At 40.7% G+C, this 27,557-nt stretch overlaps 1 protein-coding gene across 4 annotated transcripts in view; it reads right to left on the bottom strand.

Annotated features, from left to right (window-relative positions):
• ash1l (ash1 (absent, small, or homeotic)-like (Drosophila)) overlaps nt 1-27,557 on the bottom strand; it is a 45,815-nt gene that overhangs the window by 4,377 nt on the left and 13,881 nt on the right. For 3 of the 4 annotated variants that reach the window (XM_042506737.1, XM_042506741.1, XM_042506739.1), the window contains exons 5-26: nt 21,123-21,789; nt 20,780-20,953; nt 20,573-20,667; nt 19,009-19,082; nt 18,798-18,843; nt 18,427-18,535; nt 17,124-17,330; nt 16,779-16,925; nt 12,350-12,458; nt 12,092-12,241; nt 11,231-11,298; nt 10,607-10,773; nt 10,215-10,367; nt 9,508-9,562; nt 8,139-8,271; nt 6,054-6,326; nt 5,054-5,140; nt 4,848-4,938; nt 3,239-3,377; nt 2,916-3,088; nt 2,222-2,388; nt 162-621 (exon numbers count right to left, since the gene is read on the bottom strand). In XM_042506737.1, coding sequence (XP_042362671.1) covers nt 162-621; nt 2,222-2,388; nt 2,916-3,088; nt 3,239-3,377; nt 4,848-4,938; nt 5,054-5,140; nt 6,054-6,326; nt 8,139-8,271; nt 9,508-9,562; nt 10,215-10,367; nt 10,607-10,773; nt 11,231-11,298; nt 12,092-12,241; nt 12,350-12,458; nt 16,779-16,925; nt 17,124-17,330; nt 18,427-18,535; nt 18,798-18,843; nt 19,009-19,082; nt 20,573-20,667; nt 20,780-20,953; nt 21,123-21,789 — 3,744 coding nt within the window. Of the gene's footprint in view, nt 1-134; nt 622-2,221; nt 2,389-2,915; nt 3,089-3,238; nt 3,378-4,847; nt 4,939-5,053; nt 5,141-6,053; nt 6,327-8,138; nt 8,272-9,507; nt 9,563-10,214; nt 10,368-10,606; nt 10,774-11,230; nt 11,299-12,091; nt 12,242-12,349; nt 12,459-16,778; nt 16,926-17,123; nt 17,331-18,426; nt 18,536-18,797; nt 18,844-19,008; nt 19,083-20,572; nt 20,668-20,779; nt 20,954-21,122; nt 21,790-27,557 lie in introns of all 4 variants that reach the window. The other variant, XM_042506740.1, reaches the window with a different exon arrangement.

Here is a 27,557-nt window from a genome sequence, read left to right as displayed (position 1 = left end):
AGCTGCAGACTTTGCTTTGTCTTCGCGCCCGCTCTCCCTCTAATGGACAGTTTTTTGCTCTTTGAACTTAAGCATTCAGAAATCACACAAAAATGAGGCATGAAATTTTATCCCTAAGTTATCTGTTGACCTACCCCCCTGCTTTGTTCCCGGTCCCTCACCATTCTTGTTGGGCGTTCTGTGCAGCAGATCCAGCAGAATTTTGTTGAGCCGTTCCCTCTGAGCCTCCCGCCTGCCTAGCACCGGGTGGTGCAGCGGCGAGGAGGCCGAGGACGACGGCAGTTCCAGCATCTCTCCTATCCTCTCTGCGGAATTGTCCTCCAGCTCCTTGCGCTCCTCAGACTCCCGCCCTTCCTCCTCCTCCTCCTCCTCCTCCTCCTCATCGTCTCCCTCCCCTGCCCGTTCCGCTCTTTTGGGCTTGGCTGTAAGAAGTTCAACATCGTCTGGATTCATGTCCATGTCATCGTCCTCTCCTCTCCCGTCTTCAGCCTCAGGTGGGAAGTCATCACCCCGGTCGCAGGAAGAGGCGTCGTCCTCGCAGCCTCCGGCTCCTTTGGGTCGTTCGCTCTTCCAGGCAGAACGGCCCCCGTTCCTCTTGTAGTTGTCAGGGACGTAGTGAGGCTGCAAAAAAGTCACAATCAGACGGGGCTTTGCAGATACTTATTTGAGTTTGACTTAAATTACTTTTAAATGGACAATAAAATCAGTTCAGAAATCATAAGAGAAGTTTTGGAAAGTCATCTTAATTGAAGTTTCTGTGACATTTACCTAAGCAAGACCTGAACTTATTAAATGCTGTGTAGTCTGACTCAAAAGACGTAAACTGTGTAAGCCTGCCTGTTTCTGGCATTAACTATTCATTTTCAAAATCCCTGTCGCTACATGAAACTTCTCCCTCACAGCCAAACTAATCTCAACGCTTCATTTTAGCTCTGCGCTTGAAGAAACAACAACCTTCAAACTAGCAACCTAACTGCTGTCTTTTTCTGGGATTTTGCCCTTTTAATGTTTTCACACTCACAATAAAAGAAACTTCAAATGTAGTTTGTTTTACTGTGACTGTGAAGGCATTTATGAACACACCATCTGAGTTCAAGACATATTTCCCTGCAAGGACAATAAAGTATATCGTTTAGCATCATATTGTATCGCATCATATTTTAATGCCAGCGTTCAAATGTACAAATGTTCCCTCCTGACAATATTTTGCACTGTTGCTGCATCCTGAGCTTAGTGCCGCCAAAGATGGTTGTAATTGGTTCAAAGAAACACAAACAACCCAGAGCGTTTTTTCACTTAGTGTGGAATTATGACAGATTCAGCCGGACACAGCACAGAAATTTAACAAAGCGTGGCCTAGCTATGTGAGACTATACGGAGTGAAAACCCACCTGGTCTTCAATAAAAACAAAACTTAACAGAACTCAAAAACATTAAGATAAAAAACACATTTCGCACATTTCCGGGGACAAAATTTTAAAGCTTTTCCACCATTTTTCAAGAACCCATACAGTTTTTTTTCCCTGCTCCACTAGCCCTGAAATATTCAGACACATGACGTTCAAACCCTCCTCACGCATTATTCAGCTGGCCAGTAAGGAAAAAAGATTAAATGGAGAGATGAAACATGATGAAACGTACGTGATGGCAAACAAAATGTCACACGTCGACACATAGCAGAGCTACGTTACTTCGACAGCTACAGAAAATAAATGTGCCGTTGTGGTACGTTACGTGGACGGCTTTCCGTGGAAGATTACTGCAACGATTTCATTACACACAAAAAAACTTTAGGACTTTTCCAAAGCATTCAATCATTTTTTTTACTAACACCAGGACTTTTCCAAGCCTGTAAAATGAGATTGTGAAATTCCATCACTTCTCGGAGAAAATCACTTTTTGGTTTGAAGCTTTGCAGTGAAGAATAACTGCTTTAAGTATTTGGTTTAAGTTGCATGGGATGCTGTCATCACCCCTCAAGTCAACTAAATAGTGCATGAAGGAATATAATATTTGGATGTGGTTTACTGCAAACAAAAAGCTCATTTGTTTCAGGTTAGCCCCACAGTCACCTGTGATCGTGCTGCAAGCTGCTTAAACGCAGTGGCGAGGCAGAATGTGCCCCGGGCTGTAATATTACCTCCGCTCTTAAAATAACTGTCGGGTGTTTATAAATCAGTAACAGATCCCAGCACGGCAGCCACACCCCCCTCACTCTCACCGAGAAGTCTCTTTTGGGTGCAAGCCGCTTGGGGAAGTGGTTGAAGGCGTATGGCTTGGTGCAGACGGGGTAGCGGTTGCGATGGATCTTGTAGAACAGGTGAGCCGACTTGTCCAAGCGGTAATCACAGATGTACACATCCTGCTCTTTTACATTCTTTGGCCGTCCTGCAGGGAGGAACACACTTTGTATTAGCCGGGAACTGCTGGAATTTATGTTAAATTTTATGTTATAATTGATCATTATATTTATAAATAATTGTAAACTTGTATTTTGTAGACATATTCTGGTGTCAGAGGACAGAACTAAGCAAAAATGAGATTATTAAACTCCATTTATCAGCACCATCCTGCTTCATATTTATATTTTTACACACTCACACCTGAAACAAGCACACTTTTTTTTCCCAGTTTACACAAGCATACAAATAAGACAGCGAAATTCCTCCTACTAAGACTCAGACATGAACACTTTGAATACGGTAATAAATCTGGAAAATACCTGGCCAATCAAACGAGACAAAGAAAGAAACATTTCTATGACTATAAACTTAGCATGTAGGATCATGCAAACACCTGAGGAGATAAATAGGACCTTTGAGACTTTTGCTCAAATCTATACTCGTTACACAGATCCCAAAGCAAAAAAAAAACCTCATCATATGTGAGTCTGCGTATGTGAGTTCACCCCTCACCCTTGCAGTAAGTGTATAGATCCAGGACGCAGCAGGTTGCCACCACTGCCTCCAGGGGGATGATCTCGTAGAGCGGCATGCGGAATAACTCGTTCTGGTAAAACCGCCGCGATGGAGAGTGATGCGTCTCGTGAGGACGGAAGTAGTGGTGGCCAAAGGCAAACCTCTCACCCCTTTTGAGTTTGAGAGGATACAGAAAAAGCCAGCAAATGAATCAACGTAGTGCATCGAGATGAGCACAGCAATCATGTGTAATAAAGACCGTGTTTACTCTCACTGGTGCGTATTGTCAATATTGTTCAAAACACGTCTGACTAACTTACTTTTCATTCTTCCAGAGTTTCTCAATTCGGAAGATGTCGAGTTTGTCTCGATTGACGTGAGACAGGAGACGGTAAGACTGCCTGACAGGCTGGCCCTCGGGTGTGCGTCTGCTGTCTCTCATCAGATACACACAGTCACCTGCGCATGAGACAGACACTGACAGGTTACTTGTCTACAATGGTGACATTTTACAAGAAACCGCCTGCGTGATACTAAAGTCAGCTGACAGGTAGAGAACAACACCTCAGTGCAGTGACACTTCTTTACCCAAATCTGGGAGACGACTAAATTTTGGCAAGTCGTAACTTTAAGGCAAAAAGATCACAAAGGCAACATAAGATTCACTTCAAACCTGATGTGGCCTGTTGTTTTCCCACAATAAGCTTGGAAATAATAAAATTCATTTAAATAACCTTGACTAATTTGAAATAAACAGAGCCTGTAATAGTAACACATGGAGCTTTTTTTTTTTTTTTTTTTTTTTTAAATGAACGGGCGCCTGTTTTGTCTGGCTCACGCACATTGTGTATTGCTTTGTGTGGGTGATGCGATCCACGGTCCTGCCAAGTGTTTCACACTATTCCACTCATCAACAGGTGGATTATATGCGCCAAGAAATACAGAAATATATCCGAAAAGCAGGAAGCGAGCTATAAAACAGGGATGCAAAGGTTGCAGGATTTTGAGTATTTAAAAACAGAACTTTTGCGGATGTTTTAACGAGGAAGAAAATGCATTTAACACTTTTGTAAAAACCTAAAGGATACAAGCAACGATTTGCCCCCGAGCCACACTTTGGACATGCCTGGCTTACAGTACGCCTTTTCTTTTTTGGGTTTGTTTGTGTCATCTAAAGCACCTAAAAACAGGGTCAGAAAACTATTTTTAAAAAACTGCATGAAGGCCAGTCAGAAGGTTACAGTGGTTACTTCTTTTTAATATCCGTTACTTATCAAGTCTTTCTTTCAAACTCCGCAAGTTTGGAGCATTGTTTGAGTGCTGCTTGGACAGAAATGGATGAGATTTGTGGCTTACGTTATTCAGAGAGTCGCAAAAATTAGTGACAGGTGCGGCGAAAATCACAGCAAATTAGGGCGTCTGCCCGGATTTCACGTTCAACATCACTGCTGATCAGAGCCAATGGGAGCTGGAGCCGATAAATACCCACGACCCCTGCAGAGTCATTTGTCTCGCAAATGAATACAGATTATATCTTTTCCCACTTAAGACAAAAAACAGATTTTAGTGGGTGTTTTTTGTCCAGTGGGAACAGGTTTTTATATGTAGAAAACTTGTCAGGGTGCCTTTAACATCAAGCTGTAACTCAGTCTCTCTTTGACTGAAAGTTTCAAGTGAGTTTCAGCTCTGATCACTTCGAGGATCTCTGATAGGTGTGGTTTTGTGTGGTCAGACGTGTGCTCTGCTCCACCCATAACCACATCGACAGTGATGTGAGATTATCCTGACGTACACTTCTAAATAACTGCAGCAAAGTGAGATTTTAAACCACGGAGGGTAAGCGAAAACAAGCTTTTCAGAGGACTTCAGGGACTGGGCCTTTCTTAGCATTTATGAGCTCATGACCGTCGGATTTTATTGTTTCGATACCTTGATGTAGCAGCAGGTCGTCTCTAAGGAGGCAGATGTAGTAGACAGAGCCTGCCTGGGCGTAGCTAGGCTGGGGTATCATGGGAACTTCCTGTAACAAAAATTACACATACGGGTGAGATCAGATGGAAGAGGTTGATGATAATTTAAGCCCAGACTGGGACTATGGTTCAGTATTCACGGCTGTTTCGGGTGGACACACGTACCTTGTCAATAGGTCGAGGGTCACACTGCTCACACAGGTAGTGCTCTACCTCAGTCTCAAGCCGCATGCAGTCAAAGTGCTGCCACACCTACAGTGACAAAAAAAGGAAGAAAAAACAGATAGAAGAAAAAATGGATAGTTGAAACAATTACTCTCCAGCTGGTTTCAACAGTGACTCATTGCAGTAGTTTCAATCAATATTTGTAACCCTCCCAGGGATCCTGTGGTTTAAGGCAAGGTAAACTGAAGACTTTTAAGGACTTTTTGATGATGCTCAGAAATGAGCATCATCTAATAAAAACTTTTTCTAATAAAAACTAAAGAGGGATCATTTTATTTTGCCCAAATGTTTATTGTAACATAAAACATGACTTTTGAAAAGACAAAGTTAAATTTGCTATGTCAAAAAAACAGCCTTTTTGGAGAACACATGGAAGACAATAAACATACTCTATCATCATAAAAGTATCTATTTAGTTTAGAGAGAAATGGGAAATATTTGGCATTTCTGGGTGATTTTGTGTCTCTCAAGCTGCATACGAGATTCCACTATTTGGATTTCCATTATGATGAGTTTCAGAAAATGAATTTATTAAATTATCTATCAAAAAAAATAGATGTTACCTATTATTTAAGACTTAAAAAAGATAAAATCTTACCTCCCATGTCTGAGCATTTTTCAGACTTTTGAGAGGTTAAGTCATTTAATACAATTTAAGGCCTTATTTTTTGACTGATAAATTCAAAGCCTTTTCAGACTTGTTAAGGATCCGCGGGAACCCTGAACCATCCTTGTTTTCTAAAAATAACAGAAAATATACACGGGAGGATTGAATGCTTAAGTACTCCTCGGTTAGGTGGCGTCTCGAGAGAGCGCTCACTAAAACAGGTGTAACCCATCAGCCTGTGAGACAAAAATGATGGAAAATCTTTCTCTCCTTGTATGAATATAGATTTTCACCCTATTTTTTCAGTGATACATTTGACACATTTTTTCTTACCATGCACTTCTCACACTGGATCATCAGGCCTTCGTCTTTGTACATTCCACAGATGCAACGGATGACATCATCGTCCTTGTCGTGGGACCCCGAACCTCCTCCTCCATGGTGGTGGCCGTGGTCACGCTCCAGCGAATCCGAGCTGTCGGCCTCGCTGGCGGTCTCGCCCACGATCTCATCAATCTGAACAGCAGCTTCATGACGAGCACTGTAGTAGGCCTTACGCAGCCGACACACATCCCGGCCGACCGATGACTTCCTGCCGTAATATTTCTGGTGGGAGAACAAGACGGGTTGTAAATCCAGCTACTTTATTTTTGAGTAAACAAAACAAACATAAAAAGAATCCTCAAACAGCATAAGGAGATACACAAAAGGCAGAAAAACAGGCAGGAGCCAGCTGCCAAAATGTCACAGACAATGCTACACACCACAGCTCTCAATTTAACAATAAATCACATTCCCCTCACGCTTTTTTTTTCAGTCTGGCAAACAGGGTCTTGGGACCAAAGGGTGAATCTAATTTAGACGTCCACTTCAGACTTCTCTGACTGGAAGAGTAAGCTCCTCTGAGAGGTTTCAAGTGGCACTTGTTTAAACTGCTAGGCTGTACAGATGTAAATCAAAAGGGCCTGCAACGCGTGCGCCGAGGATCAGCAGTCATGAAGTTATATCCCATTTGGGAGGTGTTTGTGTGCTAGGCGGAAAGAAAGAAATTAACTGAGTGCGTGGGAAGACGAAAGCATTAGAGCTGCAGAGTAACAGCTTGAATGATCATTTTGATGAGGCTTTTTGATATTGATTGGGCTCTGAGAATCTGGGATCAAACTCCAGAGACTCACAAGTGTTCTTGCGATAAGTGTTATTAAATGATAAAGACTGGATACTGCAGCAGCCTTCACGCAATCTTCACACTGATTTTTCATTTGATTGTTGATGTAAACTTGACAAGTAGAGAAGATCTAAAACATCGATTAAGCATTTCATTTGATAGAGCGATCATTTTCAAACGATGACTGTGTCGGCAGTGAGTTTCTCCTTCAGCAGCAGCTAAAAGGACGTTTCCACTGTAGAAACTTTCCCAGAGGACCACGATCCTTTAAAAGAACCCAGGATCTAAACCTGAGCTTTGACCCGAGGAACCAAGGACTAAATTTAGTTCCTGTAAGATAAGGCGTTTTTGGACCAAATAAACTTTTTCATAGTACTAAGAAACCCCTTTTTTGTTGTGCCTGAGCTGCAGGAACTAGAAACAATCGCAATTTGTTGAAAGCCAAAGTTGTTTTGAGCACCTATTTCAGAGGAGGTGATGATGCACCTTAATGATGTAAGCGTACGATGACAGATCCAGACAAAGGTGTGTGTTGATTGGTCAGTCAGGACAGTGGAAATTAAAGATCATGTAATGTTAATGTCACCCAATGTATCCAGTATTTGAATGTGTACTTTCTCTCTCTCTTTTTCTCACCATCTTTTATTATTTAGTGCTGTTTAGATACTGTACTTATGTATGAAGATGCTTGTCGGAGTTTATTAAAATGTATCATTTAACTTTATTTGTTAAAAAAGACAATAAATACACTTAAAAAAAAAAAAGTGTGTGTTGATTGTTCAAACACAGCCATCACAACACTAGCCACTGCAATTATTAAAAAAACTATTTGCCATGTGAACAGCTTGTGATAAAATACAGAAAAATGGACCAAAACTGAAGTCGAGGCTTTACAAAGAATATATGCTATAAGGAAAATAAAACACAGTTTCCACAACTGGAAGTGACACTGTGATACCAACTGCCAGTCGGCACTTTTGCAAACAGAAAAAAAGCCCCTGAAGGTATGTGGTTCTCAGGGGAGCTCCCCAGTGGGTAGTTCCTCTAGGAGAATATACAGAACTGTTTTGGTCTGAAAACACCAATTTTCAATGCGTAAAACAAGATCCCACTCCAGGGTAATGCTTTCTTGGTGGCAAACTATTAAAAATCAAAGTTCTCCCAGTAACATGTGCTTCTCAACCTACAGGACTATGAAATCATGTGTGTAAACAGACACAAATAGCAGGGGATCATATGGGAGACCTCCCTACCTCAGCATTGCGGAACACTTTGAGCATGTCTGTGTCGAACGCTTCAACGGTCTTATAGTAGCCGGTGAGGATTTGCTTCTCGATGGTGCTTAGGTCCAGAGGGTCAGACACCTTCTCATAGTACTGGCTGTTCCTGATGGCACAAAAAAACAACAGGATTAGTCTCTGCAAATCTGCTCTGAAAACATTTAATGCCATGTTTACACCTGGCATTAACATGCGTCCTGGCTGACAGGATAACAAGAGGACAGCTCAAAGTACGGGAGTGAATGCACCCAACGCTTCCTCAATGCGCCCTGAGATCCGATCGCTCAGACTGAATTTCGGATGTTGTCTGGGCCGCATGTGGCCTTACTCTTTCAGCATTGTGTACGCTAAACTGTCCTGGACCGTCTACTCAGCTGACATCTTTGCTTACCCGACTCCCTGCTGGTCAAGCAAACTTTCTGTTACCGGTTCAACAGAGAAAAAGCGCAAGAGGCACAAGAAGGGGCTGAGCGAATCGATATGCTGCATGCAGCTCAACAATTATCTAAGTATTTTAAATAACAGAAAAAAATAAAAAAAATATCTATACTTTGCAGTTGACGTTGATATTGTGGCAGGCTACTACAAATAAATCAATGTATGGGAAACACTGCAGCAGCCTGCCTTATAGAGTAGAGCTGGGCAATATGGAAAAAATAAAGGCAAATAATAGAGTTAAAATGGTCTTTTAAGTGCATAAAATTACATCACTTCACTTTAATGCAGCCTTTAAACCCAGAAAAAGACAACAATTGTGATACTACGACATCCAAAACCTAGACGATATCCAGTCTCATATCACTTTTTCGATATATATCAATATATTGCCTAGCCCTACCCTCCAGGCATACTAATAAATTGGTGCTTAAGTGTGCATATAGCACACCTAAACCTCCTATCTTCAAAATTGTTTTTTTCAGGAATTAGAAAAAAAACACTGTTTTTTTAAAGGATCCAATGGAGATAGACCTGCTGTAAACAGGCTAAACTGGATCAGTCTGTGCAAAAACAGTACGTCAAAACATTTGGTGCTTAGAAATCCTTGAGTCTACAGCAGGTTTAGAGGTGGCCCTGTGAGGGTGGACCATGACAGTGTTAGCACCATGTAGCCAAAGAAAAATAATGAGCTGTTATTGTTTTGACAGAAAGTGATTACTATCAATACTGGACAAAAATCAAAGCACAGGCTGTCACGGCTGAAATGTGTGACGGGAGATAAAACTGTTACACTATGTGGGTGCTGAACACAGACAGACCAGATAACACAGCAACACTGCTGTCTGGAAAACACCAAAACATTGTGAATGAACCACGAACGACAAGCAGATTTACACACTCTTACCTCTTCCTGGATGGCAGGTTCACCAGCGGAGCAGCGAGCGTCTGGCCAGCCGAATCTAAGGGAAAGACAGAAAATTAACATTCCTGTCATCATATTTCAATCACAGATCTTTATCATTTAGTGAATATTAGATATAAGAGGCGCTGACAGATAAGATTTGATCAGACCTTAGATCAGACTAGAGGTCACGCTGATGAGATAATTTAATAGAACTGGTAAAACCCAAACTCCATTGTCAGTACTTCATACCCGAGCAGCTGAAAGGAAAGCCAATCACATTACAAAAGATCCCACTCACCCTCTGCATAAATCTTTCCATCTACCACTCTCAAGTCGCCACTATAAAGACTCCTTGGCCAAGAAAAACATAAAAACTCCTTCATCCCCACTGCCATAAACATCTTACATAAAAGGCAATGATCCATACGACTACATTAACACTATGTCACTTTGCACCCGTCTCAATTATTGTATTGGGTATTTATTCTGTTTCTTTAGGAACACATGCTGTATATTTACTGTCTGAGTTTGTTTTGCACTGTATGTTGAACCACATCTATGACGATTTTCTGTCACGACAGACAATAAAGTTTTCTGAATCTATCTATCTATCTATCTATCTATGAGTATTTAGAATAACACAACAGAGAGTGTGATACTAGTGAATATATATAATCCAGTGCTATACATCAACACAAGACACTAACCCTTGTAGCTGGTGATCATGTCACAAATCTCCTTGAAGATGTGCGCGAGACGAGCAGTGCGTGTAACTTCTGTGTTTTCCTCAGCGGCAGCGAGTCTCCGTGTGCGTACCGACCGCGACGTCTGCAGGGCCGAGAACTGCGTCAGGAACACATCTAGAAACGGGGCACAAGCATTTTACACAATTTTACTTAGTGTCAGATCAACTGAGTTTCAGTTAAGTTTACAGCTACATTAGAAAAATAAATTACAAAATAAATTGACATTTAAAAGCACATTCCAGTGTTGTGTTAATGGTTATCGCTAAAACAAACACAGCAGCAACTCAAGCTATCTTGCAGCCTGAAAAAAATCACATCACTTCATCTTAACACATTTGAGCCTGAACACTCACCTGACTTAATGTTGCCATCGTCACGGATGACTCCTCCCCAGCGCGTATACAAAGACAGGCTGCTGGCGTCCCTCTCTCGCTCACCCTCTCGCTTCAGCAGCTCCTGTTTTTCCCTCATCTTCTCCCAGTTCCTCAATAGAAAAACTCTGTGCTTCAGCACAAAGTTCCTGATGATGAAGATAGAGAGGACAGGAGTGTGAGAACAGCATGTGTCTGTATATGCTGACATCACATCAACACTTGGACTCTCAAATACCGCTATATCTTACTGTTAAGTACTGAGATTGAGAGCAAAAATAGCATTTATTTGACTTCAGAATGTAAGCAAATGTTTTACACTAAATTTTATTCAAATCAATTGTATCTGTGATTGATTTTTCTGCCTGAAAGGCCTTTACAACATATGACATTTCTCTGTCCTTGGACCCTCACAACAGGCAAAATGTTAAATGTCAGCAAAAGAATAAAGCTAATAAACTTGTTTAGTACCTGTTAATTAAAAGGGCAATGTGGTATCATGTGGAGAGACAAATTAATTATGTGTTTGTTATAATGTTACAATCAGTATTATATCGCTGTAATTAGAGTTTCTCTTATGTATTGCTTGTCTGTAAATGTGTTTACCTTTCTCTGTTGGACATGGGCTTCATTAAATGAGGGTAAAACTTGTTGCTGTCGCTTGACTCTTCCTCCTGAAGATAAAAAAAGATATATTAAAGTATCTTAATTGCAGACACTACAGTACTTACTCTTGTTTTTATGTCCAAGTTCAATCAGAATTTGACAACCTAAATCCATGATGTATGTTGCTGAAAGCAACTATTTAAAACATACCATGATAAACTGTAAATTTTAGGTCAAACCATTCAGCCTTTAAGGTATTCTGAGCTACTTTTTTAGACACCTTGTGGCCCACTAAGAGTACCTCTGAGACACAGACACATTCCTGCCCTACATAGACACTGCACCTGATATTTAATGAAGAAAATGCCCCTTTTATAGCTTCAGCTGTATTACATTAAGCCAGAGGTTTTTTTTTAATCAAAAAAAGAAAAATATTATGGTATAAAAGGCGGAACTAAATTAAAGTTGCAATAGTGCAAAAAAATGTTGCCTGCATTCATTTCATTCATGTCTTCAAAGTACCATAAGTAAAAAATACTAAGTATGCAGAATTTGGCCCATTTCAGAGTCATATATATTATGATACAGGAATGTAATTTGTGATGCATTAATGTGTTTATCACTTTAAAGTTGAGTAGCTTAATAATGAGAATCTATATAGTAATTAATATAATTAAACTGATGCATTCTAGTAAAAAATACAATGTTTCATCCTGAAATGAGTGGAGAAAATGGGAATACTCAAGTAAAGTAAAAGTACCTCAAATTCATACTTAAAGAACGGTACCCGAGTTAATATTCTTATCACCACTGATGCCATCTAACATTAAGAAGTTATTGTCTGAAATGTCCATTACTTACTCGTTTCTTGAGCTGATGTTTGGACTTCCTCTTCTCCTTGAGTCGGCCAAGCCGCCGAGTCCCTCCCGTCTTCCCAGGCAGGCCGTTAATACGCTGGCTCTTCCCTCCGATGATGCCCCGGCAGCTCTCTGAGCCACACTTACACACTTGCTGTCAAGTCAGAGAAATGAGTTGTAGCAAGTGAGAAAAGGGTCGTGCCGAAAATAAAAGCAACTTATTATTCCATGAGAAGTTTAAAGATCGTGGCTGGTGCTCCACCTGCTCTTCTGTGTTGAAAGAATGGAAGTTGTAGTCGTAGGTGAGCTCAGTGCCGCTGGTGATGTCCTTGAGAGCAAAGAGGCCTATTCTGTACACCCCATTCACCGACCTACGAGAGAGAAGTCACAGGGAGGTTGAGTGAGCAGGTGTATTAACAACTGTTAAAATGACAAACTGAAGTTAAAAAAGGAAGAAGTTGTTTTGACCTGTGAGGTCACTGGGTCTTACAGTTAAGGTTATAACCCTCTTCCTCCCAAATTAGTGCTTCTATGCAGGTTTTTTAAGCATGGGAAAACTTGGTAAAAATAGGAAATTGCCAGTAGAACAGAGCCATGTACACATCTCTGCAGCAGACACGTATGGGTACAATTATTTTTTGGGGGGTTTTCCCTTTATTGTGATAGGACAGCATGTAGAGAAAGGGGGAGAGAGAGGGTACGACATGCAGCAAAGTGGGCACCCCGATGGATGTCTGTTTTTACTATATTTTAATTTTTCTGGTGTGTGACATTCAACATCACTGACGCACCAGAAAACAAGTTAGTGAAAAGTAGAAAGCAGCATGGAGGCCAGTGAAAATGTCACTGTTGTTACATCTGTTGCCTATTTAGTCTCTCTTGCACCAGGTGTTCCAAGTTACACCCCTGGCATGCATACTACAGCATTTTCGGTTGTTTTTACGAATTCATGTACATGACAATTGTTCTAGCAATGTTATCATATCACGCAGACTTTTATAAATGCAAAGAAAAGACATTTCCATTTTTAGTAGGGCCATTCTGTTTTAAATGTGGCCTTGTAGTAGGAAAAAAAAATGTCTGAAACAAAATGGAAAGCATTGTGTAAGAGGCGTAAAAGAAAATGATATCCCCTTTAGTCAAGTTTATGTCTTGACTTAAAACAATGATACACTAGTCCTCTTAGAAAAACAATTAAATTAAGGCATTTTAAAATCAGCACTAAAAGAGAACAGGACTGGCCCGGTTTTCATTTACTCCATTTGGCAACTGCTCAACAATTCGTCCTCCCTGTTTTCCCCTTTTCCAAACGAAGCAGTGCTCCAGCTTTTCGCCATTCTTCTAAGAATAAAGCACGCTATTCTGTTTGCCAGCCACTTGATAATTTATTCCTTCTATAGGGGTAAAAAGCTGGTTCAGCGCATTGTCTTCAGGCACTACAGCTGTATCTAAGGCCTGGCTCCATGTAATCTCTCTTCTGTGACAAGATGGATGACTCGTCAGGCTTTGTGCTGAAAATCCTCCATCGTTGTGGAGTCTTTTATTTCAACCCAGCCACTCTACATTACACACACAAGCAGTTCACGCACACACATGAACCGACCAGCGTCCTAGATTATGAGCTGGTCTGTGCTGGAGGGCAGAGGGTACAGTTTGATTTGACTCTTTAGAGGTTGTTTGTGTCCATGGGGAATATGTTTACATTCACAAAATATGCTTGGTAGAATATATTTCTACCAAGCTGTTCACGTCTCATGAAAATGAATATTCCACTAATACTCCTGTTTACCTGCAGCCATTAACATATCTTAAAAAAACATAACATTTTTTAAGTTTTCCACCAGTGAATATGTCGACAGTCAAACATAGCCTTCCTCTTTAAATCTTTCAACCACCTTCTTGAAAAGGCCACCATTGTGAATGTGTGCACATCAAACAACCTGTAGATATTTGAGGCTTTCAAAGTGTTTATAAGTACCAGAAATGGCCAGAAATGTTGGCTTTTGTTTTGGCATCCCACTTTAGCCTTGCAAACTGTTGGCTGGTTGGTTTGTGTACAACACATTCGTGACAACACACAGGGCTGACCCCAAAGGCCCAGACACACCAAACTGACATCACAGACTAGTGCGACTTAAGTCAACTTTGCTTTGCCTCACGTTGCCTGTTTCAACCAAAAAGTTGAGACAGAACACACCACAAAGCCTACTGCCAATGGCCAGCATGTTCTGCAAAATAACTCTCCATACCAGCAGATCGCGGTAGTCTGCAATCATCAATCAAAATGGGAAACCGAAAGAAGGACAGGATGGATTCAAGACACTAGTTTGCACATTCACAAAACAACCTGATGTTGAAAGAACAAAGTATATTTACCATGTTGTAAACAATAACACAAACAATTACGAGTCATTTCAGCTAAAGCTGCAGCTAAATCTTTCTTAAAACTTCTTTGTTTCGATCTCACACCCTCTATTTTTTCCTCACTTTTGTTTCTTTTCTTGTCCATCAAGGTTGAACTGCCAATTAGAGTCATTTCCCTCACCAACGGGCTCCACAGTCTAGATGCAAATTCAACATGCAGAATCACAGTGCGGGAAACGCTGGAAAAACTAGGGTGACAGACGCTCACAGACACTCCAAAACTGACCAATGGCCGACCGTAAGTTGGTGTGTCGGGGTCCTAAGAGGTGAGAGGCCGCGTGTCACAGACTGCTGTAAAAACCAACCGACTTAAATTTAGAAAACTCAGCTGATCTCTGAAGAAGCATAAAATCATTTTGAAGGAAGCGTGCAGAGGAGCAGCACGCTGATGATATCAGAGGGCTGTGATTGGTTGAACACAATGTTGGTCCGGGAACACAATAAGGGATGTTGATGCAAAAACACGCTCTACTTGCCTAAATCATGTTGTGCCGGTGTATATACGTTCAAAAACGGAATAATACCGGCAAATCTGAAATGTCTTAATCAGAAAATACTATATTCACATTAAGGCCTGATTCAGGATATCCACGAAACAAAATATCCATTTCACATGACCTAAATTTCATAATATTGCCATATTTGGAATTATAACTCAAAATTAGTATGCATGTAGACGCAGTCATTCAAACCCTCTAAACTGTGCTGGTACATGTTGCAAATTCCCCATATACAGGCAAACCACGTCTAAACAAAAATCCAAGCAGGTCTCACTTTTAGAAGTCAGGCACAGGGAGGCCTGCTCAGCCAGCTCTCCAACTGCAGTGGATTTAGCCACGCTGTGAGAACAATCCCTCAGGAAACCAGTGAATTGTTTTGGCGTGGTGCAAGGCCTTTAAGCCATTTAGGTCTCTGACCACTGGCAAAGACTGACTGAGGTGATCTCATCAGATTACCACCACACAACCGCATTAATAAGGTTGGGGTTTCAAGGCAGAGCTTTCTCATTTACAATGAAGTGCACCTGCTACACGTGTCCCTTTTAGAGCGCGTGTAAGATAACCCAAACAAAAGAAACCCAATATTGGCAAACATATAACACTGTGGTTACTAAGACGTATCTTGGGTTAAGGTGGTTTATATCTGTAATAAATCCACACAACTTCAAGAAAGTTCTAAATATAACTAAGCATTTCTGCCATAAAAGGGAAATCTAACACCACTACAAACAAGCCCACAATTACACCTACAAGATCCATTGTAGCATGTGGTTATTTATACTAAAACCCCTGTTATCTGATAACATGAGTAAAGAATCGAGACTACAACAGCAGTAGCAGGATTTTTTTTCTTGTCTCTATTAGGATCATACCATACCAAAATGATTATTTCTACACTGAATGTCTTTCTCTTCATTCTGGTACTTTCACTATACTCTGTTTGCCTCTCACAGAGTAGGTAAGAAATTACCCAGCACACAAAATCATCAGGCACAGAAGCAGATAGCAATTAACTGAAACTATTTAGGTAATAGGCTGGTATTTTCCAGTTCGTTAAGCGTAAGCGACGGAAGTATTTAGAAAACAAAATACTGAATTATCAAGCTGGAACATTTTCCAATCAGCTTCTCCCACTCTCTCCTCTTAAAGCAATCCAGCAAGAGTCTCAGCTTCACTTGTTCAACACTGTCTCCTTAATGTAGTCTGATAGTCCTTTAAGGTCCCCTGGCGAGTTTTTGACCTTTGGTACTGTTACAGGGCTGTTTTTCTTAAGAGTTGGTTCACATTTTGTTTGTCTTTTGCATACAAATGAGGACACACATGCCTGAAATACACAGTCATACCAATACCAATCCACCGATCTACAGGTGGCAGTAACACCAAAAAAAGCTAAAATGTGCAAAAAAAAGAAGCCTAATAAACACAGATGTTGGATTTAAAATATCAAAATAGCCATCAGCGTACATATCTAGTCTGCTAATCGCTTTTCCTGTTTTCTCCTTTGAGAAAAAAAATCCGGAACCATATGGGAGAAATTCATATTTTATATTTTTTTTTGTTTCCTGCAGTAATCTTTTTTTTTTGCCATCCCAGTCAATCTAAAGCAGTTTATGCCAAGTCTGGCTCAATTATCTGTCCTTAACGGCTCGTGGCAACTGCTCATGTTCGTGCCTGAAAAGGCTTAGCCAAATCTGCGCTTTGGTGAGAACCCAAAAGCACCACAAGGACATCAGGAGGGAACTGGTTTAAAGCTGTCATGACACCCACCACTTCTGCATCTCACAGTTGGGTTCACAGCTGTGGTTTATGAAGCGTGCCTCATTGCCCATTCTGTAGCTGTCGATCACCATGCCGCTATCCAGGTTCAGACAGTAGTGGCCACTGTGGGAGAAGTACTGCTCCATCATACGGCTCCTGAAATATGGTAAGAGAGAGGGAGCGGGGCATTAAAAGAGAGGTTTTCATTAGTTTCCATGTCGAGATAAATTAAGCTCTTAACTGAGAAAGTGAAAGAGGCAGAGAGACCGATGACGAATATTCTAAATCTTTGGACATCCACATACTTTCCGGGGCTTGTCTGCCACCAAACAATACGTGAACTGATTTTCTCACCTAAACTCCTGTTCGCTGACCACCTCGCCCAGGTACTCAATGATAAACTGTCCAGAGCGAAGAGACTCCTTGGTGCGGATACCCCAGCCCTTGCCTTCAGCACGGAATCGCTCCAGACACTGGACCCACTCGTGTCTCTGGATGTGCTGGTTGTCACATTTATCGCCAGATGGGCAGGTGCTGGGAGAACACTCCGCAAAACTCATCCTGGGGAAATTATTAAAAAGTGAAATGAGGGTGATGCTGTCTCATGAACACCAGGATGTTTGTTTCTTTAATAAGCAAACTAGAAAAGTGTAATCAGTAGAGTGTAGATCTCAGCCAGGCAGCCGTCCGGGCTGATTGCAGCCACTCTAGACAATTCTTGTAATTTGAGCGAACGCACCATAGCGTGTTTCAGACGCATCCCAGAAGGTGAAAAAACACACCTTGACTTTTTTTTGATGGAGCTGCAGAACATTACACAGAGCATATCAAGTTTACCTGTTAAGGATGTAATTATGAAGATGAATGTGTTTGTAATGACTAACACACAGCCGCAAATCTTTGATCCATGTTTTTCATTAGTGGACTTTTATTAATTTTGTCTGTCCACAAATAAAATAGAAAATAATCCATTTAACTATATGCTTCTTCCATAAGTGAATAAGCAGGCGCATATATGTATGGCACATATATCGGGCAGGCAAAACACTCCCTTGCAGTAAAATGACAGTGAAAACAACAAAAATTAACTAATTCATCTCATATCATGCCTAACTTTAGTGGATCATTACGTATTGGGTATGGCATTAATGAGAAGATGCTCTGGTTCCGATTGAGACCGAACTTCTCTATGGATTTCATTTTTGAGACACTACGAAGCCCAAAATGTGGCCTGCAACTGTTGGTAAAGCTTAAGTTTTCAACTGAGCAGATTTCAGTAAAACTTACAGCTCCTACCGGCTGAGAGGAGTGAGGAGTCAGCAATCAATGACAAATACAATATATTTTTCAACAACTGTGAATCATTGCAACCGCAGGAGGTCCTTGACCACACAGTCATACATGTGCACACAAGATATTGGGGCTGACCGGTCCAGAAGTTTGCAAGATTAGCTGAGGGTGGACAGAAAAACACACTCAAACACTCACGCACAAACATGATCAAACACATGATCCCTTGCAGGCTTACACCTGGCGACATAACAAATAACTTAATGATATTCCTAAACAACATATGAGTACTTATTTTCAAAATATTATTATACTTCCAATGGGGAACCCATAAAATCAGCCACTATAAACTGTGATGTGTCTTTACCTATTCAGGCAGTCATCCAGGCATCCTTTTTCAGTCGATTCTTCACGAGGTTTACAGTTGCATGTAGTTGTTTCATAACCAGAGAGAGGCTTCACATCCACATAGACATCTGTGACAGAAACAGGGGGTTACCTTTTAACATTTACAGTTACTGACACTCTCATGAGGCGTGACCAGCAGTTGGAGCATCGAGCATTTTGAGTTCCTGTTTTACTAACAATGCATATAACTGATGACAAGGACTACAACAGTCAGAGCAGCCAACAGTAAAACAGTAAAATAAACAGTAAAATAAAGAAATGAAAGCACATAAATTGATCAGGCTACATTTATATTCTGGTTTAATCACTGGAACAAAGCTGCATACTTACTTGATCTGATCTTTTTATAAAGAGGGACATCCGGCCTCTTGTAAAGCTGAAAAACAAAAACAGAAGAGTAAACATGAAGGGGTTTATGGACAGAAAATAATACTTAATGTGGACCTCCAGTGGGTCAGTGCCTTTTGAAACTACCAGTCAGTAAATTACTGTGAGCAAGGGAAATACCTAAAAACACTTAGTGCTCAATATGACTGATCACCTGATCGTGTTTCCACAGCCAAAGGATGTCATAAGGCAACTGGAAATCAATGCGCTTCTGTCTCAGGTACTTCCCTGGATAAACAAAGAAGGGGAAATGTGTGGGGAGGGGGGACAAAATTGAATAGTAAGAGAAGAAAGAACATATTTACATTCATACGGATGTATCATGCATATTCAGATACTGTTGGTGAAAAGTTTGACCTCTTAAATTTTGTTCTGTTCATTTTGACATAGCTGAAAATTTAAACCAGTGGTGACTGAAAACGGAGGCTTCCAGTTCCTAGAAACAGGTTTACTGAATAAACTGGATAGTTTAGATAAGCAACCCCAGAAGCCCAGGGGGAAACAAGCAGAGAGAGCGTTTTTTGGCTTTTAGTCACTATGACTGACTACGGGGTTTCTATAGCTTAAAGCAAGTTAGATTTATTACTTTACTGACCAAGATTCAAATTAGAAACCGTTTTTAAATTAAAAATGAAAGGAAAAAAACATGAACTGTCCATCGCTTACTTATCTGATCTTACTGATCTGTGTGATGTTGTTATGGGAGGCAATCCATTAATTTCTTTTAAGAAGTAGATGTCACCAATTATTTTTAGATTTTGCAATGCGAGGTCAGAAAACACATTCATAAGATCCTACTTTCCATGTTTTAGCATTTTTAAGACCTTTAAAAGATTAATTAATGACATGTCGATACCAATTAAAGCTCAAGGCAAACAAAAATAAATGTGTAATGAGCTTGCACACCACAGAAAATATGTGTTATTAACCATCGACCCAAATTTGAATGATGAAAAAGAAAAAGAAATCGCCAAGTATATCAAATTAGGTTTCAAAATCGTTTTCAAAAATGATTTATACATTTATCAGACTGAGGCTAAGAGGTTGTTGAACTTAGAAATTAGCCACTAACACACGGGGGGTGAATGAAACGACATTGATACTATGCGCTCTAATGTTAGCCTTTACATAACGGGGAGAGGTAATGACAAGGATGGCTCTAGTGTGTCATGAGGCCCGCCAAAAAAATCCTGGACACAAAAATCGAGTCTAGTATCAGCAAGTATTTTCTAACGTGTATAAGGTGTCTAAATAAATGTCTGATTTTACTTTATCCGCACTTTCAGATTAATAAATTCAATGTCCTTTAAAACATTACAAGGACCTCTACATATAGAAACATGAGTGGATGTAATCAAACCTTTAAAAGACAAAAACAGAAAACATAAATAACTTAAATTAGCCCACTGTTTTGAAATACTGGTCAATATATTTTGGAGCGGGGACGCCCTGTAGCTCAGTTGGTTGAGTGTGCGCCCCATGTGCAGATGCTGCGTCCTCGCCGCAGTAGCCGCGGGTTTGATTCCAACCTCGGCCCTTTGCTGCATGTCATCCCCTTTCTCTCCCCCCTTACACACTAAAGCTTTCGCATCTTCAATAAAGGCAAGATCCAAAAAATAATCTAAACAAAAACAATTACAGATAAAAAGACAGATGGTAGTAACTGCATTCAGCAGTTTAATAGAAAATTCGAGGAAAAGAAAAAGTGATTCACTCACCAACATGTATAGGAGCTGGAAACAATCCATACTCATGTTCCCCAGGTATGTATTCCAGCTTCTCTTTCTTTAGCTGCAGAAGCTGACTCCGGGGGCTACAGGATGTGGTACAGAAAAGATAAAACGTAAGAGGCACTCCAGAGAAACTGTATATGTTGCACTGACATCTAAAATAAACATTAATATTCATATTTCTTTGCAACTCACTCTTCAGTCTTGTACACATCAGAATAAAGTCCCGCCTTCTGAAACTTCTTCTTTGGAGGTCTGGCTGCTCTCTTCTCCCGTTGGCTGGTTATGGGCATGGGCGGAGCTTGTTCCCTGGAGACGGTGCCTGGACGTTCTGGGGAGCCGTGGCCATCTGGCTTGCTTTCCATTGAGCTAAAAATAGAAGCATGATGGTTGGTTTCTAGTGACAGCTGTATTTAATAAATGTTCTTTTATATGAATATTAACATTAGTACTCACTGTAAGTGTTTGTCAGTGTGCCACAGCTGAGACTTTAAGGTATAAAGGTAAACGTGCAACAGTGTGGTGAAAGTCTGCTTACCCACGAAAGTGCTGGAGCTCGTCCTGGGTAAGCCAGCTCCTTCCAGTCCCAGCTCTGGGTCTCGCTACCAGGTTGCCCAGGTTCTCCTCTCTGTCCGGCAATCGCTCCTCAGTCTCTTCTACCTCCCCGTCCTCTTCTTCCTCCTCTTCTTCTTCATCCCCATCTCTATCCCAGTGCTTCCTCTTCTGACCTTTTCTACGCTGGCCCTGGACTACCGACTCAATAACATCCGTCACAGTGTCCCCCTCCCACACTCGCCCCCCCGCCGGCCGCTCAGCCCCTCTGTCCCTGTGCCGAGTCTGATTCAGCTCAACCACTGGTGGTGGGGAAGGCGGCGGGGAGGGCAACGGGTGTTTCCTGGGACGTCCGGGGCCTCTCTTCTTCACTACATTGTTCCCTGTTCGAGCCTGTCTTTGCAGCTTCTTGGCACGCAGGATTTTGTTGACATGGTGCAGGCTGTGTTTGGATGGCTGTGCCCGATGGGAGTGGTGGGGCAGGGAGGCATCCAGGCAACAGTCCTGAGAGGGGGAGAGGCAGGAGGAGGACGCAGAGCCGTGGGAGTGAAACAGTGAAGGTTGGTGATGGTGCTGCTGCCGGTGGAGCACGGATCCGTCAGGACCTTCAGAGGGCGAGAGGGCAACACCTCTCGTCTGGATACCTGATGACCCTAATCAAAGAAAAGAGAAAGTTAATACTGCATACGTAGAACTAAGTTTCAAAGCACACAGAACACAATTTAAGCAATTCTTAGCATCTGAAATAGGGGTCGATCGATATTGGTTTTTAGGGCTGATACCGATCAGTAGTAGTTAATGAGACCGATAACCAGTATTTGGAACCGATATGCGTTTACAGTAAAAATTGAATATAAAAAATTCAAAAACAAAACTTTGTTTAAATGCCTTTAGCAAATGTATAATCAAAACTTTCAATATCGTACAAAGCAAGTTCCCAGAAACATTTTTTATAGTCAAGTGAAAATTTAAATACAAAATGAATAAATAAAAATAGCCTCCTGAGGCTTCACAAATCAAACTTTAGACCCATGCTGACATTTTCTTTGCAGTTTTTAATCAATAATTTTTATAAGTAATCTTTAAAATAAAACGCCAACACAGATAATCAGCAAAATGCCAAATCTTGGCTCCTATAATTGCTCAGGTCAATAATATGTCCACCCCATTTTATAAGTGCCATTAGGATGGCTGAGACAGTCAAACTGTGTGATACTGTGGCTGTGTCTACGCTGAATGACGGAGTAATCTATTGATTAAAATGAAAGAAACCACCACAACGACTAGGGATACAAGTATAAATTATTTTCATTGCCAATGTATCTTTTTTATCATCCTCTTGATTACACAATTAGTTGTTCAGTCTGCAAAATGTCATAAAATGGGGAAAATGTTAACCAGTTTTTCCCAAAGCCCAAGATCCTTAAATGCCCTGTTTTGTTCACAAAACAAAAAAATTCAGTTCACTGCCATGGAAACTAGAAAATATTCACATATAAACTGAATTTTCACTTTTTTTCTTTTAAAAATGACTCAAACTGATTAATCACGTAGGTGGCAATTATTTAATAGTTGACAACTAATCTATTAATTGTTGCAGCTCTAACCAGAATCCTGCATTGCGTCACGTTCCTGCAGATGCTCAGCAGGTGACCTGTGAAAAAAAGGTGATTTGCGGGTGGTATTTTGTCTTAATTCGTAGCTCGGTTCTGGGTGAAAAAAAAAAAAAAAGAACATGCTGGTCAGATCTTGGGTGTTGGATGATAAACACAATAAAATAAAATGAGAAGAATAAAAATAATTTTAATCCTGTGACTGCTGACTTTGTGTGTCAGCTGCCTTCTGCACCAGCTGGAATATGAGAGCCGCTTCAATTAGATTCAATCAGCACATTAACTGTAGAGATGTGCTTCTCATTATAATGAAAATAAGCATTTAATATTCATTTGCATTGCATTTCCTAAATTACATTATTAAATAAAATACCTTACTTTCACATGCATGAAATGTCCAAAAAACTATCTTTTTAATCTTGCTGCCTAACCAGATTATTTGAACAGCGAATGTTTTTTATAGTATTTGCAGTTTTGAAATGAATCTTATGTTGGCGGGTCAGGTCAGACTGCAGAACTAACTCGTCATATGTGCGGGTGGCGGGGCAGGTGCGGTACTGCAGTTCCTGTTCATGAGCAGGTCTCAACAGTCAGACCCAGGTAACAAGGACATCTGAAGTCAACCATGAGAATTATTTGACACTGCTTCGCACTTCTAACAAGAATTGGCTAACATGGCATAAAAGACCACGTTATCCCTACCAGGCTGGCATATAAAACAAGGATTCAAGTGGTTACATGTAAAAAATAGTTTTCTTTGTCTATTCACCATCTCTCAGCCGCTCCTCATTTTCTCCTCTCGACACTTTACCTCACTTTCCATTCTCACATCTTTCTTCAAATTTCTTTCCTTCTCTACACTCATATTTCACCCTCGTCTTCCACACTTTCCCTTTCCTACTTCCCGTCCTTTGACAAGACTCATCTTCACTTTGCCCTCATCTTCTTGTCTTTTTTCCTCATTAAGAATGTTCTCCTGTCTCTCGTCGTCCAGACTTCCCTCTCCCTCCTTCCGCCTCTGCCTGACCTTAGAAAACCCGTCTTCCCTCTATATTTCTACATCTTTTAATGCGTCTCATATTCTCCCATGTCTTCCAAGAACCTTGACCACAACTTAAAACTTAGAGGACTTCATTCATTCTATACAAGTTATTCGACATTAATTTTAAAATTACATTTTTTCTTAAATGTCTTCATCTTCCAATTGCTTTTCTTCCTGTTGAAGAAGTAAGAAGTTTTGTTTCTAAATCCCACTCCTCATTCTTTCACTCTTTTGGGCACTCATTAGGAACATTTCCAGGCAAATGTTTCATTTTTAAAAGACTTTGATTTTAAGCAGAACCGCACCAGATTAATTCATATTGCAAAACCTGTCCGAACACAAAGGGTAAATGGGAAAGTTTCAAAAAGGCAACTGTAACAGACTGAATCAGTAAAAAAATATTTAAATTAATACACCCTTACTATAGTAGTTATTAGGGATGCCCCCTGAAAGTCAAAGATTCGAAGCAAAAGTCCTCAGTCAACTGAGATTCCTCCAAGTTGAGCAGTCTTTTTTTTTGTGTCAATCAGTGTACTTTTGGGGATATTTCTTTCCACAGATGTAGCTGCAGCTCGAGAGCCCTCTACTTTCACCTTGTTCTCTGGTGCAGGAAACTGTGGACCCAGACCCAGGGGGAGTCAGAGTGAGACGGAGGCAGCTGCCTGGTGAAAGAGAGGCTTTTTCCACTCAGGCCTCTAGATTACATTGTATTCTGACTTTTGCTTCAAAGTGATGAATTTATAGCTCACAGTAACTTAATAAATCCCCTTTCCAACTGCAAAAAACCCACCAACACCAAACGTCAAATGACTCTGCAGTAGTCACAGGTATTTATCGGCTCCAGCTCTGACTGTATGAAACGTGAATAACAACTGTAACATTAAAAAGCCAAATGTAAGCAGGTGTTAAGGTTTTTTGTACAGTCAGCATGCATTAACTCTGAAGGCCAACTTGGCTTGTTTACTATATTGCGTGAACGTCACGGTTACCCTAAATGTCCAGCTGAACCCCATTTCAAACTATTCAGAAATGAAAAAAAACAACTAATAGTCAAATATTCATGATGTACAGCTACTGTCCTGCACAACGCTACATCCATACTATACAATTTATACTTGTGGTGTACCGCTACCAACACCATCCTCAGGTATCAGCCATTAGTCTAGATTCAGTGAAAGGAGTTTGCCCCCTTGACCCACAAGAACCGAGACACAGTGAGATCTGAGAGTCCACACGTGACCCAAGTCACCGAGTAAGACAGGGTCAAAGTGGATTGATCTTATCAGAGTGGACAACAGTTTTAACCATTGCATGACCACTGGCCCATTCCCCTGTGTTGTGTGAACAGCCTGGCTTGTGGTCCTGATGGGACAGGTATTCATGCAGATTGAATATGGCTTATTTAAAATCACAGCATTTGGATGGAAACATACCTATTCCAGGATTCCTACAGCTTTAGGTGAGTTAGGTTTGAGATTTTTTTAAGGCTTTTTATTGCCACTTAATATAAAATTTCCGAAGAATTTTACAATAACCAAAACTGAGGGGAAACAACATAACCATCATCAGTTACTTATTAGGTACAATTTTACCCAAATGTTTACTTCAACATAAAACATTACTTTCTTGTCTAGTTAAAAAGTTACATGATCCACTTCAAATACTGAAAAAAATAAAAAAAACTTTCTAGAGTGGAACACCTGGAAACAAAAAACATTATGTTATTTAAGTATCCGTTTGATTTGCAGAGAAGAAAAGTAGTTAATTTTTCACTTAATCAGATGTGGTAAATGTTTATGAGTGTTGTTGGTTCCTCCTATATCCTGATCTGCCCAATGTTAAATGAATGTAAAAATTATTTTCAAAAAAAATAGTTATTACCAATTATTTTGAAATTTCACAATGCAATGTCAGAAAAAATGATTTATAAAATCCTCACCCCAATATCTTAGCATTTGAAAACTTATTTAAGACATTTATACCAATTAATGCCTTATGTTTAGACTACTGAATTTAATGCCTTTTAAGACTTTTTACGAATCTGTGGGAACCCTGTATTCACACCTGCTTTTTCATGCCCCACCTTATCTTTCGCCTCTGTTACAATCTATTTTTCCCCACTTTCACTCTTTACCCACAATCCTCTGTCAGTATACATCTATCTCCTTCCATCAGTTCCCCACTTGTCTTGTGTGCCGGTCCGGTCCCCACCCTTGGCCTCCTCTACCTTCACAGTCTGCGACCGCTGGTTGACCCTGAGTCCTGAGCTCTAATCCAGGATTACCCTGGCATGGCTTGAACTGCATCATGCTGCCTCAACGGGGACCTTACAGCCTCCCATCTCACTTACTAACATACTCATAAACAAAAACACCACGGCTGCTCACACACACAAAAGCACAGCAGCCTCAGTCAAGGGGCACTCAGAGTCATGCAGATGAAGACCACTGCTGAGGCTTTGCGTCTTACATCAGCAACATTAGCTCGGCCCAGGTGCTGGGTGTAGTGAAGGACAGGACGAGGCCTCACACTGTGGGCTTTTGAGGGAAATGTCTACTAAATATAGCATGTTAACAAAACACTCCACCCCTTTTGCTCTGGCAGGAATGCTATATCAACTGTGGCCAACTGCGGCCATCCACACTCACAGAGAAGCCAGTTGAAGTCATTACGCATGCTTTTTTTTTTTGCCAAGCCCGTAACCACGAGTAAGAGCTACCAAATGTCAGAAAGTGTACACACAGGGGATGTCACCGTCTTTCAAAGGGACTTTTTTTCACCAAAATAAGTGGCCCTTTCCACTCTATTTTCTTTGTACAGATGGGAGACAGCTGAGAGGGCTGCAGAGACAGCACAGATAATTTTGTTGTTTGATCTAACCATGACTGAGGTATGGATGGCTCCAGCTGTAACCACTACACTACTCCTCAGCACTATGAAGGATTTTCAGGAGATACGCAGGCTTCAGTGAGCAGGGATCAAGCAAGATTTTTAGAGCCCTCTCACCGGGCCATATGGCAATGTCTGAAACGGTTATTGCCCAAATACATAGTCCTGGAATCAGCCCGGGATCTAATTGATTGCACACTGTGCCAGTTTCGCTGTGGCTGCGCCAAGCCATAAAGCTCATTAGACATCAGCAAATCATATTCAGCCACAGGATTCTTGATACAACTGCATGCACAGAACTATTTTTGGAAAATGAATTTGGTGCACAATTGACTCCAATAACCTTTAACAATGTCAAATTTAATTTGGGTCAAAAGATTTTCTGTGCTGCATATCTCATCAAACTCAAAAGCGTATAATGCTACATGAATTATATGGGATTCAATGCAGTGAATAGACGCATGTAGCTCTCTGCTGCTAAGGTTACTGTGGTCTTTTCTTTATTCTAAGTGACCTATACAGATGCTGTTGTAACCTTCTTTATAGGGCTGGGTGATAAAAACGCAACGATTTTTATCTCGGTATAATGTTCCTTGATAGAAATATAACAAATGCTTAATACAATTCAAAATTTGGAATCCATTTTCTCATCCGTGAACCTGATCTCTGCCTGAGTCACGTCAGATTGATTTTTTATTTGTAATGAATGATCCATGCTACTTTGTGACGTCTCCAAATTCCTACTTTTGTTATTGTTTTGATTAAGAGAGCAGAAATTGCACATGGGAAAAGTTGCTTTCCGCAAGAATGAAATGGATGGCAGAAAACATTCACTTTAACCCCAACTAGGGTTGCAAATCATGAGTGCTTTCCTTCA

Source organism: Plectropomus leopardus, chromosome 18, assembly GCF_008729295.1.
Source record: "Plectropomus leopardus isolate mb chromosome 18, YSFRI_Pleo_2.0, whole genome shotgun sequence".
Classification (NCBI taxonomy): domain Eukaryota; kingdom Metazoa; phylum Chordata; class Actinopteri; order Perciformes; family Serranidae; genus Plectropomus; species Plectropomus leopardus.
This window is presented reverse-complemented; position numbering and strand designations above follow the sequence as displayed.